The 16,890-nt window shown below is 48.5% G+C and overlaps 1 protein-coding gene across 4 annotated transcripts in view; it reads right to left on the minus strand.

Moving 5' to 3' along the window:
• Iml1 (GATOR complex protein Iml1) overlaps positions 1–16,890 on the minus strand; it is a 486,471-nt gene that overhangs the window by 458,981 nt on the left and 10,600 nt on the right. For all 4 annotated transcript variants that reach the window (XM_068390604.1, XM_068390598.1, XM_068390583.1 and 1 more), the window contains exon 2: positions 9,909–10,052. In XM_068390604.1, the coding sequence (XP_068246705.1) occupies positions 9,909–10,052 (144 nt within the window). The remainder of the gene's footprint in view (positions 1–9,908; positions 10,053–16,890) is intronic.

The following is a 16,890-nucleotide window of genomic DNA, read 5'->3' on the forward strand; positions in this document are numbered from 1 at the left end:
TGAAGCTTTCATTTGCGAGAAAGCTCTTCATATTTATGAAGAATTGGTGAAGAAAAGTGCCAGTACTAGTGAAAGTGATTCGTCATTTACTTTTAAAGCAAGCAGGGGCTGGTTCGAGAAATTCCGGAACAGATGGTATTCACCGTGTGACTAGGCATGGGAAGGCAGCCAGTTCGGATCAGGCGGCAGCTGAAAAATACGTTGGCAAATTCGACCGATACATTAAGGAACAAAATTTGATCCCGCAGCAAGTCTTCAATTGCGATGAGACCGGGTTATTTTGGAAGAAAATGCCGGCCAATACCTACATTACCAAGGACGAGACGAAGATGCCAGGTCACAAGCCAATGAAAGATAGACGGACGTTGCTGCTGTGCGCCAATGCTAGTGGCTATTGCAAGATTAAACCCTTGTTAGTGTACCGCTCGGACAACCCCCGGGTCTTCAAAAGAAGCAATATCTTGAAAAGTGCACTATCAGTTATGTGGCGCGCTAACACTAAATCTTGGGTCACAAGACAATTCTTTAGTGAGTGGATCAACGAAGCGTTTGCCCCCCAGGTTAAGGCATACTTGACTGAAAAGAACTTGCCATTGAACTGTCTTCTGGTGATGGACAATGCTCCTGCACACCCTCCGGGTCTAGAGGAAGACTTAAAAGAAGAGTACAGTTTTATCAAGATTAAATTCCTGCCCCCCAATACTACTCCCATACTCCAGCCCATGGACCAACAGGTAATTTCAAACTTTAAAAAACTGTATACCAAGGCCCTTTTCCGAAAGTGTTTTGAAGTGACTAGTGATACACAGTTGACCTTAAAGGAATTCTGGAAGGATCACTTCAGCATCCTCAACTGTGTGAACATGATTGACCAAGCTTGGCGTGGTATAACCTATAGGACATTGAACTCTGCCTGGTGAAAGCTGTGGCCATCATGTGTAACAGAGAGGGAATTTGAGGGTTTCCAATCAGAGGCGGGTTCAAGCACTGCTACTGTTATTTCTGAGGACACTGTTGTCGTTGATGAAATTGTTGGCATGGGCAGGAGTATGGGGCTTGAGGTCAACAGGGAAGACATTGATGAACTTGTTGATAGCCACTCTACTGAGTTGACCGTTGAAGAATTGTTGCACCTGCAACAACAACAGCAGCAGGATTTGATTGGGGAGCTGGAATCCTCAGAAGATGAGGATGTAAGAGAGGAGGTTCCGAGTTCAGTGATAAATGACATGTGTTCAAAGTGGGGAGAGTTGCAGGCTTTTGTGGAAAAATATCACCCAGAAACAGCAGTAGCAAACCGGGCAGTGAACATCTTTAATGATAATGTTATGTCTCACTTTAGAAGAATAGTGCAGAAGAGAAAGAAGCAGCTGACAATTGACATGTTTTTCACAAAAGAAGAGAGAGCTGCTACATCCCAGCCTGATTCCCCTCCAAAGAAGAGAAACAGAAGAGAAAAAACCCCTGAAGAAGATTTGCCCTACCTTTTACTGCCGAGAGAAAAAACCCTTGAAGGAGAACTACCCAGCCACATCATGGAAGGGGACTCTCCTTCCAAGCAGTAGCCTCCCCCTTCCATCCTCTCCACATCCATTCCTGTATGCCATCGAACCGCTGCTCAAAGGTATGTACTGTACAGTAAATGGTTTAAAATTGTTTTATATAGTTTTCCGACCAATTTCGTACACATTTAAATAATTATTGTTGTTTAGGTACACGTTTTATTAATATTTTGGGCATTTTGGAGTGCGTAGGAACGTATAAAAATAAATACCATTATTTCTTATGGGAAAAAAGGTTTCGGTACTCGAACAAATCGCAGGTCGAACACTGATCCCGAACGCATTATGGTCGAGTACCGAGGTATCACTGTACATGGAAGCAATAACTTGATTTTTTTAATTTTTCAAGTTGTTACATTACCCACCATAGCAGATGGTCCCCTTAAAGTGCGAGGTGGCAACCCTGCCTAACCGCTTGAGCGGATAGCTGGAGGTGACTGGGGGGTACCCAGCCACCTCTATATACAGTATACTCACAGCTGTGAGCTACATCACTTTTGACTGCAGGCAGGACTTCTGGGGGCAGGTGACGGCGGACCAATTTAAATAACTACAGGTTTGTATTAGTTAGGGAAAAATACAAATTATCTCCGAATTTGTCACTTGTTCCCATACTAACAAACCTTCCGTTATTTATTTGGATGACTCACTCTTACGTGGGTGGAAGTCCTAATTCTGGCATGGACATTGACCTGCCTTTAACTAGTATAATATATGACTGTGGTCTAGAAGAAAACTTTAACACCTTGCTAAAATATACAAAGTGAGTATAATAGTAGCCTGAGCAATTCAATGTGGTGAGAGTTTGTCATCTTCTATGAACACATTCCGAGTTTAAGAAGGAATAGTAAGACGTTTCCCATTGCTTACCTCGCGGGAAACAATGGAGACGTTGACAGTATATAAATTTATGACTTATACTAGGCTTCACAAAGGGAAGTGATAATCACCTAAAGAGGTTGAAGCCAGGTTGCAGAGGGACCCCTGGTACTGTACCCCAAGGGAGGAGAAGATGAAGAAAGGAGAAGCCAGACATACTCTCATTCCTTCCAGTCTTATACCGGGTAACCAATCCCCCTAAACTACCTGCTACTTGTCCATTAAGGAGCCTGAGGTATTCTTAAACCACTTATTGAGCAGCCACCACAGGAACAATAGTAAAAGTATCAAGCCTCCTGTGAGTCACATCTTTTAAATAATGGGCTGTGAAGGTATTTTGTCTCTTCTACACACCCGCTTGTAATATTTACACGGAAAAGTTGTGTTTGAATGCCAAGGACGTACTAATAACCCTGACATCATTGGCTCTAGGTCGTTGAGCCGGAGGAGGATCAGGAGCTGAGGCTCTTTCGATCACTTGGCAAATCCAGGATGAGACAATGTTCTTAAGTGATCCTCTTGACCCTGCCGGAGCTAACAAACAGAGGTGTTAGTCGGGGCCGTGTTGCTGCAGTGTGTTTACTATAGTATCTCAAACTCCTCACTGGGCATAGTAACAACTGATATGGGTCATTGGTTACAGAAAGGAGACTCGCAATCTGAAAGGGCCCAAATCTAGGGTTCAATACCCCCGGATTTTGAGTCTTAACAATAAACTCACGGACGAAGCTGAATGTCACTTCCGCCATCCCCTTGAATGGGCGATATCATACAAGAGGCCATGAAGTTCACTGACTCTTTGTCAAGGCTAAAGCGAGCAGAAACGCCATCTTTAAAGTGAGATTTCGATCAGTTGCATGGCGTAAAGGTTCGTAGGGAGGTCCTTTTCAGGATCTCAAACACGAACCACGTTCCAAGGAGGAGACCTAATCTCTGACTGAGGGCAAGGCTTAAGGCTGGGCAATAGCCCTTCACCGTCGAGACTGAAAGGAACTTTTCCTCCCGAAGGTATACAAGGAACTCTGCTATTACTGGTATAGAGGCATTGAGAGGATAGATAGTCCTTCCACGACACCAACCACAGAAGTCTCTCCCATTTGCCTGGTAGACGGAGGCTGAGGACTTACAAAAGTATCCAGACATTCTCTCAGCAACTTATCGTGAAAAGCCTTTCTGAGAGAAGAGACGCTGGACAGTCTCCAGGCATGAAGTCGAAGCGAATGCACGGTTCTGTGGAAGATTTTTCTGTGTGGTTGTTTGAGTAGATCTGGTTGTGGAGGAAGCGCTCTCGGTAGATCTACTAAAAGTTGCAGGAGGTCCGGAAACCATTCTGCATGACACCATAGCGGAGCTAAAAAGGTCATCATTAGATTTTTGGATGCTCTAGTCTTGTTGGGCAGGCTTCTTATCAGACAGAACAGAGGAAAGGCGTACACATTGATGTTGTCCCACTGTTGTTGATATGCATCCTGGGACTAAAGAACAGTACAGCATAAGCTTACTGTTCACAGATGTGAACAGGTTTACAGTCGGGGAACCCCACAAAGTCAGGACTTTGTTGTCTATCTGTTGATTCAAAGACCATTCAGAGCAGACTATCAGAGTTGCTCTGCTCAAATTGTCCGCAAGCACATTCCTCTTGCCCGGAATGAAGTGAGTCGATAGGGACACGGAATGTTCTTCTGACATCTGAGGATCTTTACTGTAAGATGGCATAGAGGCTGTGAAATGGTACCGCCTTGCTTGTTTATGTGAGGCACTACAATAGTGGTGTTGTTCATCATCCCCACAGTGTGACCTGCTAGCAACTGTTGGAACTGATGAAGAGCTAAGTATGCCGCTCTCATCTGGTACCTTTCTAACTGACCAAAGGCCAGATATCGTGTGATGGAGCAAGTGAGCCCCCGACCCTTCTTTTGATGCATTTGTGAAGAGCATCAAGTCCTCAGGAGGGACAAGATGATCCTGACCCCTGAGACAGTTTACGTCTGCCATCCACCAACTCAAGTACATCACCCGTTCTTGAATAATAGGAACTCAAGTGTCTGGTGGATCTGGAAGTATGCGTCCATTACATCCAGTGTGCACATGAGAAGTCCCTTGGTCAAACCACCTGAATGACCGTGTTTGCCGTCTCCATTCTAAACCGAGTCTGTTGAAGAAACTTGTTCAGAGGGGAGAGATTGATGACTGGTCTCCAGCCTCCAGTCACCTTTATCCCCAGAAAAATCTGACTGTAAATGCCTGGGGACCCGTCTGTAACCTCTTAGAGAGCGCTCTTCTGCAGCATGGTCTGGACTTCGGCCCTGAGGGCCAGCCCCTTTACAGATCCCTTTGCATAGAAGCTTAGATGCACTGGATCCCGAGTCAGAGGAGGGAGAGATTGAATGAACAGGACGCGATCCCCTGGGGCGACCACTTCTACCATTCAGAGATCTTCCCTGTGCAACAGCCATCTCTACTAGAGGTGCTGCAGGTATCCTCCTACAGGTGGTAGGTGAAGAAGAATGTCATTCCTAGTGGGAGTGACCACCTCAGCCACTGCCCTTCGCTCCCTTCTTTCCTCTAAAGGATTTGCTACCTTTCTGGCCTTTGGACTGAAAGGGCCGCTTAGACATTAGTAGGTCCTGAGGACCTAGAGGTTGAGGGATGAGAAGAAGGTGCTTGCTGAGTGTGAGAAGACTGGGGCCTTGATGTCAAAACCCTATGGAGGAGAGAATCATTTGACAATTTCCTCCATCATTTAGTAGCCCTCTCAATCTCCTCTAGAACGAAGAGAGAACCCTCAAGAGTGGAATTCCTCAACCGGACGACTTCCATCTTTGACACTTGCTTATGGAATTTTCCAATGACAGTATCCCTTCTCTTTTCCCACAAGTTGACAGTGTGGTGCTGTAAGAACTCAAAGAGTTTGGGTACCGGACAAAATAAAGACTACAAAGTCTGCCTGACAGACACCTTAGAAAGATCATGTGAGCCTACCATGAAGCCCAAGGATCACAAACGTACGTCGAGCCACGAAGCCACCTGCATGGCATACTTCGCACCTCTCTCTATGTTCAAGAGCTCAACTGCCGAGAGGGAGGCCCTCAGATAGGAGAGGGTTTGAGTCGGAAGACCTTCTTTAGAGATTCCACCAAAGGGTCGAGGGACACGATCAAATGCAGTTCGCCTTTGATCTCGTAGTACTTCCTTTGGAGGACAAAAGGAAGTGGTAAAGACAGAGAAGAGGAACTTGCCCTCAAGGAACTAGAGGTTACGGCTATCTGGGCAATAGCCTTCCTTTTGGCGGCTGTCAGGCCTTTAGACCAGGGCAAGGCTGCACTGGTGCTAGAAGGCTTCTGGGTCTCGAAGATCTCATCGAGAACTATATCCTTACCTTCCTGGGTGGTGGTACCAAGAGTTGACAGGCTATTGATCACCCTCATGCAAGAGAGGACCTGCCAAAAGATATGTTCTGACTCTCATCTCTCTTGTTCCAAGTGAAAATTCGGACTGGCTGTTCTCGAAAATTTTCATCATCCGTGCCCAAGGGTTCATCTACTTCCAGGCTCACATCCAGAGCTATGGTTAGGTCAGGGTCGTCAACGGGATCAATCGAGAGACCCGCCACAGGGGACCTCTTGTGTGCCTCAGCCAAATGAGCCTCCCTTGTTGCAGCGTTCTTTAGTTTGGTTTTAGTGTCCTTAGACTCCCTTCAAACAGGACGTTCCTTCACGGCATTAGAAGGGGTAACTTGCGAGGGTTTTGGGACATCGGTAGCCGAAGCTTCAACAGTGGGAGCCAAAGGCTATTCCTCAGGTGGAGGTAAAGAAATCAGATGGTGGTCTGGAGGCACAGCCTCAATTTCTTGAGGGTTGAAAGGATGAACAGATATCTCCCTGGCCGAGCCAATGTTCCTACTCGTCCTAGAGTGGATGATATCGGCGTAAGGTAGGGTTACGCTTCTTGTCCTTCTCTTCTGCCTCTTAGTCATGGTTTCCCTTGCCTTCTTCTTCTTCTTCTTCTTTGTCTACATCTTTTCCTACTTCTATGTGGGGTCGATGTTTCTGGTCAGCTTTGTAACTCTGTCCCACACTTCATCACCGGTAAATCCCTTTGATCGAAGGTCATCCTTGATACAGTCCATCCACCTTCGCTTTGGTCTCCCTCTCCTTCTCGTTCCCTGTACCTCCATTTCCATCACTCTCCTCCCAATATACTGTTCATCTCTTCTCATGACATGACCATACCACCTCAGTCTACTTTCTTGGATCTTATCTGATAGTTCTCCAACTCTTGTGGTACCCCTAATTACCTCATTCCGTATCTTATCTCTTCTTGTCACTCCACACATCCATCTCAACATTCTCATCTCTGCCACATCCATCTTCTTCTCTTCTGTCTTCTTTATTGCCCACGTCTCCGCTCCATACATCATTGCCGGTCTCCCAACTGTCCTGTGTACTTTACCTTTCAACTTAACCCCTAATTTCCTGTCGCATAGTACTCCACGCACTTTTTTCCAATTCTTCCATCCTGCTTGTATTCTGTGGTTTATTTCTGCCCCAAGATCACCATCCTCTGCAACTGTTGATCCTAAATAGTTGAAATTTTCAACTCTTTTCAATCTCTCTACTTGTAAACTACCTTCCCCATTCTCGCCATTTTTCAATCTCAAATACTCTGTCTTTTTCCTCTATTTTCCTTAACTGGAGTAAATGGAAGGTTAGCTATATATAACACTCAGAAGAAGGAGGCATTTCGGCACGAGATCGAGATGAAAGTGATCCCCATGCCTTGTCTGACGATGGTGTCATTCTACGGTCAAGACTCCCAAGAGATGAACTCAAAGAAGACTCCCAGGGAATTCTTGGAGTAGCTGACTGGAGTAGTCGGGGGCTGTGGCAGTGGAGAAGCCAAATGCAAAAGACTTCTGCAGGTAGAGAGGAAGGTGCTTACCTATACAGGAAGCTCAGAAGCTTTAGGTAAAACCTAGGCTTCCCTTGAAAGTCCAGGAAGAGAACATCCCTTAGGGGAAGCTCTAGAAGGAGTCTGCGCGCACATAGGAGAGTCTTTACGGCAACAGAACATGTTCCTTCGACAGACGAGAAGGACAATCCGGACTAATAGCAACATCAGTGAACCTATTAAGAGGCTCCTTAACCCCTTCTGGGAAGGGTATAGGGCTGCCACTGGAAGTGGAGGCGGAGGTCATGGTACCGCACTTGCTCGCGGTTCCAAAACCTCTGCTCGTGAAACACTTGTGGAAATCGCTGATTTCTGCGCAAAATCGCAAGTTTCACGCGACAATGGGCGCAATTTCTGAGCAGAAGTGCTTGTAACACAAGAAGCGGGAGCCCCACTGGAAGAAGAAGGCATAGCACATTCCTGTTGCTGCAAAGAAGCACCTACGCCCAACAAAGTCAGCAGAGAGGGCCTCTAAGTAGGGGCAACCCTAAGTGTTAGAGAACGTGTCACATCAGAATGCACTGCCGAGCATTGCATAAGTGAACGCTTTGCTAAAGCACCCCAGGCAACAAAGGGCACTGGAGGTTTAGCTGGACACCTGTCTAAGGAACAGTCAGTCTCACGAACAGGGTCGTTGCGAGGTCGTCTGGCAGAAAGACGGGTTGAGGGGCTAAGTGCTGATGGACAGCGCGAACGCCTACCACTACCTCTAGATGAGGAATGTCTAGACCTTGATCGTGACTGTGCAATTTCCGGTCATGAACGTATTGCTTGTGAACGGGAGCGTCTAGCCCTCGTTCGAGAATGGCGTGAGTGTCTTGAATGCCTAGCTTGCGAACGTGAGCATTGGCCTCGCAAACGTGAACGTTGGTCTCGTGAACAGCGCTTTCATGAGCGTGAACGTCACCCTAGTGAACGTGAGATTCATACTCGTGAGCACCATCCTCATAGACCAGATCGTCGAAATGTAGAACGCGGACGTCTGGACCTAGGTCTAGACTGGGATGCTCATAATCATGCAGAGCGGGATCACGAGACTTCTCCTCGTGAAGAGGAATGCCTACATGGAGAGTGTTAAGACCGATGGTCTCGTGAACATGAAGCTCTAAAGCAAAAACACATTCTAGACGAAGAGCCTTTGGATTTTGATGACTTACTATCCTGATGAACTTCAAATCGTTGCGAATAATGATCAGGAGAAGTGTGTCCCGAAGGACGAGGAGATGGAGAAGCTTGTCCTAGCGCCGCTGGTTGAAGGAGCACTGGTCTCTGGAGGATCATTACCTAAAGCCAAAGGGTTCCTGTAGGAAGAAACAGAAAGCTGGAGGTTACAGGATGACAAAGTCCCACGATGGCAAGATGATCTTCATCAGCAGAAGGCCGATGGAGAGGCGAACGCGAGCGATCGCCTCGTCTGTGTGTGGAGGGCAACAGATGGACTTCACAAACCTCCAAAGCGAGAGATGTTGAAGGCTCTGGAGAACGGTCCTTCCTGGCACCGATCTGAAGGGGACGAACAAGTTCTTCCTTCGTAGGGGCCACAGAAACCCCTAAGGTCGGCCATACCTGCAAAACATCTGCAAGTGAAAATGGCTTCCCGATGGCTGGAGGTGAAGTTGCTCCTCTAGGGGAAGCAACTAATCCCCCAGTACCCCGGGATTGCCAAGGAGTTAGACGGTCCGAGTCCCTCGGAAGAGCTCGAACGAGAAGGAGCTTTAGAAAGAGATTTGGCCATTCCCTACACTCTGCACAGGGTGAACCCTGCTTGCAACGATGCCCTCTACACGAAGGACACAGAGTGCGGGTCGGTATCCAGCGATAACATGAAGGTACCGCACACAGCACCCTTGCACCCAGGACAGGTCCACATGAAGGCGTCCCAAAAAAGCAAGCACACCTGAAAAAAGAAAGATTAAAAATGTCCAATGACAGCCTTGGGAGGAGAGAGAGGACACGTCCACTCTCTACTGAGCCAAAAGAAAAAGTGACGTAGCTCATAGCTGTGAGAGTATATATAAAAGTGGCTGGGTACCCCCAGCTACCCCCGCCCTACCTGCTCAAGCGGTTAGGCAGGCTTACCACCTCGCACTTTAAGTCTAATGGCTACCTTCAAGCTTCGCCAAAAGAATATCCAAAAGAATATCCAAATAAATAACGGAAGGTTTGTTAGTATGAGAACAAAAGAAAGTTGATAATAAATAATCAGAATTCTCTTAGAGAGAGATAGAGAGATGTGCTGTATTATACAGTACAGTACAGTACTATACTGTACTGTGTTTGGATTATTAACATTTAATTATTATTACTGCATCTTTATGCAATTCAAATACAGTAGTACTGAGAGTAACACCGTGCAAAGTAAGGAACAGGTAATGAAGAAGGAAATTTAAATACTTGGTGTTATTCTAAAAAGTATTTTGAGTATTAAATAGTGGAATTGTAAAATGATGACTTCCAATCATAAAAAATACTGTAACTCAAAAATTCAATACTGTGGGGAAATTTGTAATATCATACCTTTCTGAACTGGGATTTCATCCTTGGTAATGGGAATCTGCAGCAACAATCTTGGAAGGTCATCTTCTGGATGGTACACCTCAATCACATCTCCTTCTTTCACATCTGGGCCAAGATCTTTCAAGTTGACTAAAACATCCTCCTCTACAAAATAAGTAAAATATAAACAAAGTATTTTTTCTAAAAATATGACAAATTTGTAGATAATTTGTATTTTTCATAATCATACAAACCTTAGCTATTTAATAGGGGTATTACTTTCGGTGTAGCTGAAATGACAAGCCATTAATTTTAAACGAGGGTTTACTACCAACACTGCTAGTTAGGGAAGGTACCTTGCTACCGCTCCCCCTCACACACCTGTGATTGAGCTCACTTTGCTTGGAGGTAGGACTTCAAGGGGGATAGGGCTGGCGGGCAGGTTTGGTTAAATAGCTAAGGTTTGTATAGTTAGGAAAAATACAAATTATCTACGAATTTGTCATTTGTTCCATAACTGGAATACAAGCCACGCAATTTAATAGGGGTGACTCACCCATTAGGAAGGGTGAACGTCCCAGCCAGTCTGGCTTTTTGGCTTTGCCCGGGGGCTCCTTATCTAAGTGTGTTAGCACTCAAGAAATAAGGAGTCCCTTCGCCTCGCTAAAACCTCGCTGTGACTTACGCAAACTGTGTGTGTGAGGGTATGTAGAAGTGTGACTTGTCCTAGAACATTGTTCTGAAGTTCTTTAGATGGAAACTTGTGCACAAGGACTTTCCCAATACCACCTCGTCAGGGTATGGAGACGTAACAGTATTAATCTTAATACTAGGAACACACGGGAGCATGGTTTACCTGCAGTGGTTTGAGGTCAGCTATGCAGAGAACCCAGGATGCTGCTTTCCCCAAGAGAGGGGATGATGAAGAAAAGAATAAGGGCCAGTCAAACCTTTTCATTCATGCAGACTAAAACCGGGTAACAATGCCCTTAACCTTCTGCTACTTGTCCAATAAGGAGGTTGAGGTTTTAAACCAGCTGTTGTGCAGCCACCACAGGACCGATAGAAAATGTATAGAGTCTCCTGTGGGTCACGTCTTGCAGGTAGTGGGATGTGAACGTGTTCTGACGTTTCCACACCCCAGCTTGAAGAACCTGCGTCACTGAATAATTTCTTTTGAAGGCCAGAGACGTAGCTATGCCCCCGACATCATGTGCTCTGGGGCGACATGACGGCGGAGGGTCTAGATTCAGTGCAAGGTCAATGATCCTGCGAATCCATGCTGAGATGGTGAACTTGGTGACCCTCCTCTTAGGCCTTCCCGTGCTAACGAATAGTGCAGGCACACAAGGACGGGCTATGGCTGTTCTCTTGAGGTACAGCCTCAAGCTAATTACTGGGCATAGTAAAAGATGGTCTGGGTCATCTGTTACAGTACGGAGATTAGAAATCCGGAAGGAGTCGAATCGAGGATCCGCTACTCCCGGGTTCTGAGTCCTAACAATAAACTCAGGGACGAAGCTGAACATTACCTCTCCCCATCCCCTTGAATGGGCGATGTCATATGAGAGACCATGAAGTTCGCTGACTCGCTTGGCCGAGGCCAAACCTAGCAGGGACACTGTCTTCCAAGTCAGGTAGCGATCTGATGCCTGGCGTAATGGTTCACAGGGAGGTCTCTTAAGAGACCTGAGAACTCAAACCACGTTCCATGGGGGAGGTCTCACTTCCGACTGGGGAAGGTAAGTTCATAACTCCGTATGAGTAGAGAAAGTTCTAGCGATGAAGAATGTTCATTCCTTTCAGTCTGAAGGGGAGCCTTAAGGCTGAGCGGTAGCCTTTCACTGCCGAGACTGATAAGCGCATTTCTTCATGCAAATACACAAGGAACTCCGCTATTGCTGGAATAGTGGCATCGAGTGGAGAGATACCCCTTCCGAGACTGATAAGCGCATTTCTTCACGCAAATACACGAGGAACTCCGCTATTGCTGGAATAGTGGCATCGAGTGGAGAGATACCCCTTCCACGACACCAACCACAGAAGACTTTCCACTTTGCCTGGTAGACTGCTATTGATGATTTCCGCAGATGTCCAGACATCCTGATCGCAACTTGTTGCGAAAATCCTCTCTTAGAGAGGAGATGCTGGATAGTCTCCAGGCGTGAAGTCGTAGCGAAGCTACGGCTTTGTGGAAGATGTTGGCGTGTGGTTGTTTGAGTAGATTGTGTCATGGAGGGAGTTCTCTTGGAGGCTCTGTTAGGAGTTGCAGAAGGTTCAGGAACCATTCTGCGTGATGCCATAGCGGAGCTATGAGGGTCATTGAAAGATTGACCAATGTTCTGATCTTGTTGAGTACCCTCCTCATCAGACAGAACAGAGGAAAGGCGTAAACGTTGGTTGTCCCACCGTTGTTGGAAAGCATCTTGCCAGAGAGCCTTAGGGTCCGGGACTGGGGAACAGTACAGCGGGAGCCTGAAGTTCAAGGCCGTTGCAAAGAGGTCCACTGTCGGAGAACCCCAAATAGTCAGGACTTTGTTGGCTACTACATGATCCAAAGACCACTCGGTACTCACTATCTTAGATGCTCTGCTCAGGGTGTCGGCGAGCCCATTCCTTTTGCCTGGAATGAAGCGTGCCGATAGTGGTATCAAGTGGAATTCGGCCCATCTCAGTATCTCTACTGCTAGATGGGATAGTTTCTGCAAAAAATTACCTCCTTGCTTGTTAATGTACAGTAGGCCACTACTGTGGTGTTGTCGCTCATCACCACCACAGAGTGACTAGCCAGGTACTGTTGGAACTGTTGAAGGCTAGAACGACGGCCTTCATCTCTAGGAGATTTATGTGGAGGTACTTTTCTGACTCTGACCAGAGGCCTGAGGTCGTGTGGTGCAGCACGTGGGCCCCCACCCTTTTTTTGAAGCATCTGAAAACAGCATCAAATCCGGGGGGAGGACGAGAAGATCCACTCCCTTTCATAGATTCTCTTCTGTCACCCACTACTGGAGGTCTGTCAGTTCCGCAGGTCTCATGGGGATCTGGATGTCCGGGGAGTCATATGCTTTATTCTACCGGGACTTGTCGCCACTGGAGGGATCTCATCCTAAGGCGACCATTGGGAACTAGACAGGCCAGCGATGAAAGGTGATCGAGGAGACGTAACCACGATTGGACTGGAAGTTCTTCTCGTCTGAGAAAAGGTCTTGCAACCTTTCTCAGCCTTGCTATCCTGTCGTCTGATGGGAAGGCTTTGTGGAGAGTGTTGTCTATAATCATGCCTAAGTATACCAGTCTTTGAGTGGGAAGCAGAGAGGACTTCTCGAGATTTACCATGATCCCCAGATCCTGGCAAAGTCTCAGAAGTTTGTCTCGGTGTTGAAGAAGGGTTGACACCGAGTCTGCTAGGATTAGCTAGTCATCCAGATAACGGAGGAGACGGATACCAATTCTGTGTGCCCAAGATGATACTAGGGTGAACACTCTGGTGAAGACTTGTGGCGCTGTGGAAAGACCGAAGCACAGCACCTTGAACTGGTATTTTCTGTTGTCCAGGCTGAATCTTAAGTACTTCCTTGAAGACGGATGGACTGGAATCTGGATGTACGAGTCCTTTAGGTCCAGTGTGAACATGAAGTCTTGCAGTCTTACTGCTAGTTGACCGTGTCTGCCGTCTCCATGCTGAACGGAGTTTCTTTGACAAACTTGTTCAGAGCTGAGAGGTCGATGACTGGTCTCCAGCCTCCACACGCCTTCTTTACAAGAAAGAGTCGACTGAAGAAGCCTGGGGATCCGTCGAGGACCTCTTGGAGAGCGCCCTTCTTCAACAGGGTCTGGACTTCTGCCCGAAGGGTTTGCCCCCTTGCCGATCCCATGGCAAGGGAGTTCCATGACACTGGATTCGTGGTCAGGGGAGGTAGAGATGTTATGAACGGACGCGATATCCTAGACTGATCACGGAGATTGTCAAGGAATCGACCCCCGAGTTGCTTCCACCTGTTTGCGCAACTCTGTAGGCATCCCCCCACTGGTGAAATGCAGGGGGACTGCCTATCCTAGCGTTTGTGGCCTCGGCTGCTCCCTCTAGGATTCTTACCCACCCTGGAGGACTTTTTGCCTTTCTTGTCTTTGACAGAAAAGGGCTTAGACACCATTGTCTTCGCTGCAGTTGTCGTCGTAGTGGTCTTGGTTGGACGGGACTGCTGTGGTGCTGGTGGTTTATAGGGCTTAGATGTTAAAGCCCTATGGAGGAGGTAGTCTTGATGGGACTTCCTCCACCTCTCAGCAGCATGTTCCACATCCTTAGGCTAGAACAGAACAGACCCCTCTATGGAGGAATGTCTGAGCCTACTGATCTCGGCGCTAGGGACCTTCTGGTGGAATCTCTCAGCTACTGCATCCAAATGTTTCTGGATGGTATTTGCCCACATGTTCGAGACTTGGTGGGCAAGAAACTCAATTGTGCGAGTACCTGAGAGAATGAAGGTTTCCATAGCTTTCCTGGTACGTTCCTTGGAGAAATCCTCAGATCGTATCAGAATACCTAAGGTCCCCAACCAGTAGCTTGCATAGCCCACTTCGCGACCTTCTCCTGGTTGAGGATCTCGGCTGCCGAGAACGAGACCTACCAGTTGGAGTCTCTCTCAAGAGGGACTCCTCTGGTTAGCTCTTCCAGCGAGTGGTGAAGTGGAAGAGCTGAACAAGCTCCTCCAGGATCTCTAAGTACCTCCTCTGCTGTACGCATGGAGGTGGGAGGAGCTTGTTCGTGAGACCGGAACGGTTGGAGGAGGGCATCTCGGAGAGCTGCTGGGCGATCTTGTCCCTGATACTCTCTCTATCCCTTGAGACCAAGGCATGGCTGCACTGGTCTTAGAGGGTTTTCGAGTACCAAAGACGCGGTCTAGGACCATGTCTTTGCCCTCTCGAGGGGGGATCTCCAGGTTGGAAAACCCGTTGAGAACCCTCATTAGAGTCAGAACCTGCCAAAAAGAGTGTTCCGACTCCTGCTTGTCTCCTCCTGTTGTAGGACTTGCAGCGAAGTCTCCTTCTATCCCCAAAGGCTCTTCTTAGGGAGAGTCGCAGACATTCCCTAAGTTGCTGGCTGGCTCCATCCTAGCCCTAGTGGAGGACATTGGCAATGTTTTGGAGTCTAAGATTCCTTCCGGGGAAGGATGTATGACTCCAACATTGATGAGGGTGGCATGTCCCTTCTATTCCCAGACTCTTGGCATGAAGAGAGGTTTCCTCCATTAGTGCGATGGGGGAAAATCTCTCTTCGCGTGGTTCCCTTGATGTCGGGAGATCTTCATCCGAAAGGGATGGAGAGTTAGTCCGAGAAATAGGAGGAATTTGCCTTGATGGTCTGAGTGGAGTCCGTTTCGCCCTCGGGGAAGTGGCCGCGTCCAGAACTCCTCTTTTCCTCTTCAAAGGGATAGAGGAAGCCATGGTTCCATGTCCTAGATCCGAGAGGACAGGCTTGAAAGCCTGGGTTACGGCTCTGATCAGGGCACTGAACCAGGGCTGTTGGCTGACAGACGTACTGTCAGACATACCCCTTGAAGGGAAAGGGACTGAAGGATCCCTTGGAGGAGTCACTGGAATGGGTGGGTTTGCCTTAAGAAGTAGCTTTGGATTCCTGAACCTCTCTGCATGTTTCCCTTCTCCAACAATGAGTGGTGGTATGCGCTAGCAGGGAGGGAAATGAGGCGATGGCGAACGTGCCGGACTTCGTTTCTTGTGGTGCGCAGGCTCGCGAGCGGGAGAATATTGGCGGCCGCGCGAGAGCGAGGCTGAGTAATGGTGCTCGCGTGAGGGCGAGTAAAGGTGCTCGCACGAGGGAGAATATTGGTGCTCGCGCGCGGGATACTGTTAACGAGAGAGAGAGAGAGAGAGAGAGAGAGAGAGAGAGAGAGAGAGAGAGAGAGAGAGAGAGAGAGAGAGAGAGAGAGAGAGCGAGAGAGAGAGAGAGAGAGAATATTCGCGCACGAGCAGGAGAATCACGATGTGCGCGCGTCTGTCAAAGAATTAGGGCGCGTGCAAAGGAGAATGTCTCCGAGCGCACGGGAGCGCAGTAGAATCATGATGGGCGCGCGGGAAAATGTTGCCGCGCGTCTCTAGGAGAGAGAGGGCGCGCAAGAGAAAGATGGCGCGCAGGTGAGTGAGAGGCTGGTGAGCGCTGGCGCGCCAGTAAAAGATGGCACGCGGGTGAGGGCAACAGGTTTGTTGCCTCATCTACGAACTTGCATGCAGGAGATTGATGGTGCGCAGGTTTTGGCTGGCGCGCAAAATGGCGCTCAGGAGAGCGTGATGTGGGGCACACATGTTGGCACGCGGGAGAGCGCTGGCGCGTGGGAGAACGCTGGCACGCAGGAGAGCTGTGTTGCGCAGGTAATTGGCGCGTAGGAGAACGTTGGCACGCAGGTGAGTTCTGGAGCGTAAGTGGGCGCTCGCGCGTAGGAGATCGTTGGTGTGTAGGCGCTGGGCGTATCAGGGCATGAGAGCCCTGGCGCATGGGAGATCGCTGGCACGCGTGCGCATGTGGCCGCGCATGGCGCATAGTTGAACTTTGGTTCTGTTGGCGCGCAGGCGCATGTTGGCGCGTGAGGTTGTTGCCCTTCGTTAGGGCGAGCAAGATGGGTGGCGCGCCGCAGTGTTGGGCCTGACGACCTGTTGGTGAACGCTGGTCAGGTTGCATGGGCGCGTCGTGCACGGTACGTTGGTGCCCAATAGTGCGATACGGTGGAGCCTTGTTAGGCCCATGCAGGAACGGTGATGGAAGGTCGGCAGGTCTGTCGGGTGAAAGGTCGGCAGGTCTGTCGGGTGGAAGGTCGGCAGGTCTGTCGGGTGGAAGGTCGGCAGGTCTGTCGGGTGGAAGGTCGGCAGGTCTGTCGGTTTGAAGGTCGGCAGGTCTGTCGGTTTGAAGGTCGGCAGGTCTGTCGGGTGGAAGGTCGACAGGTCTGTTGGGTGGAAGGTCAGCAGGTCTGTCGGGTGGAAGGTCGACGTG

This window comes from Palaemon carinicauda, chromosome 1 (genome assembly GCF_036898095.1).
Source record: "Palaemon carinicauda isolate YSFRI2023 chromosome 1, ASM3689809v2, whole genome shotgun sequence".
In the NCBI taxonomy this organism is placed as follows: Eukaryota; Metazoa; Arthropoda; class Malacostraca; order Decapoda; family Palaemonidae; genus Palaemon; species Palaemon carinicauda.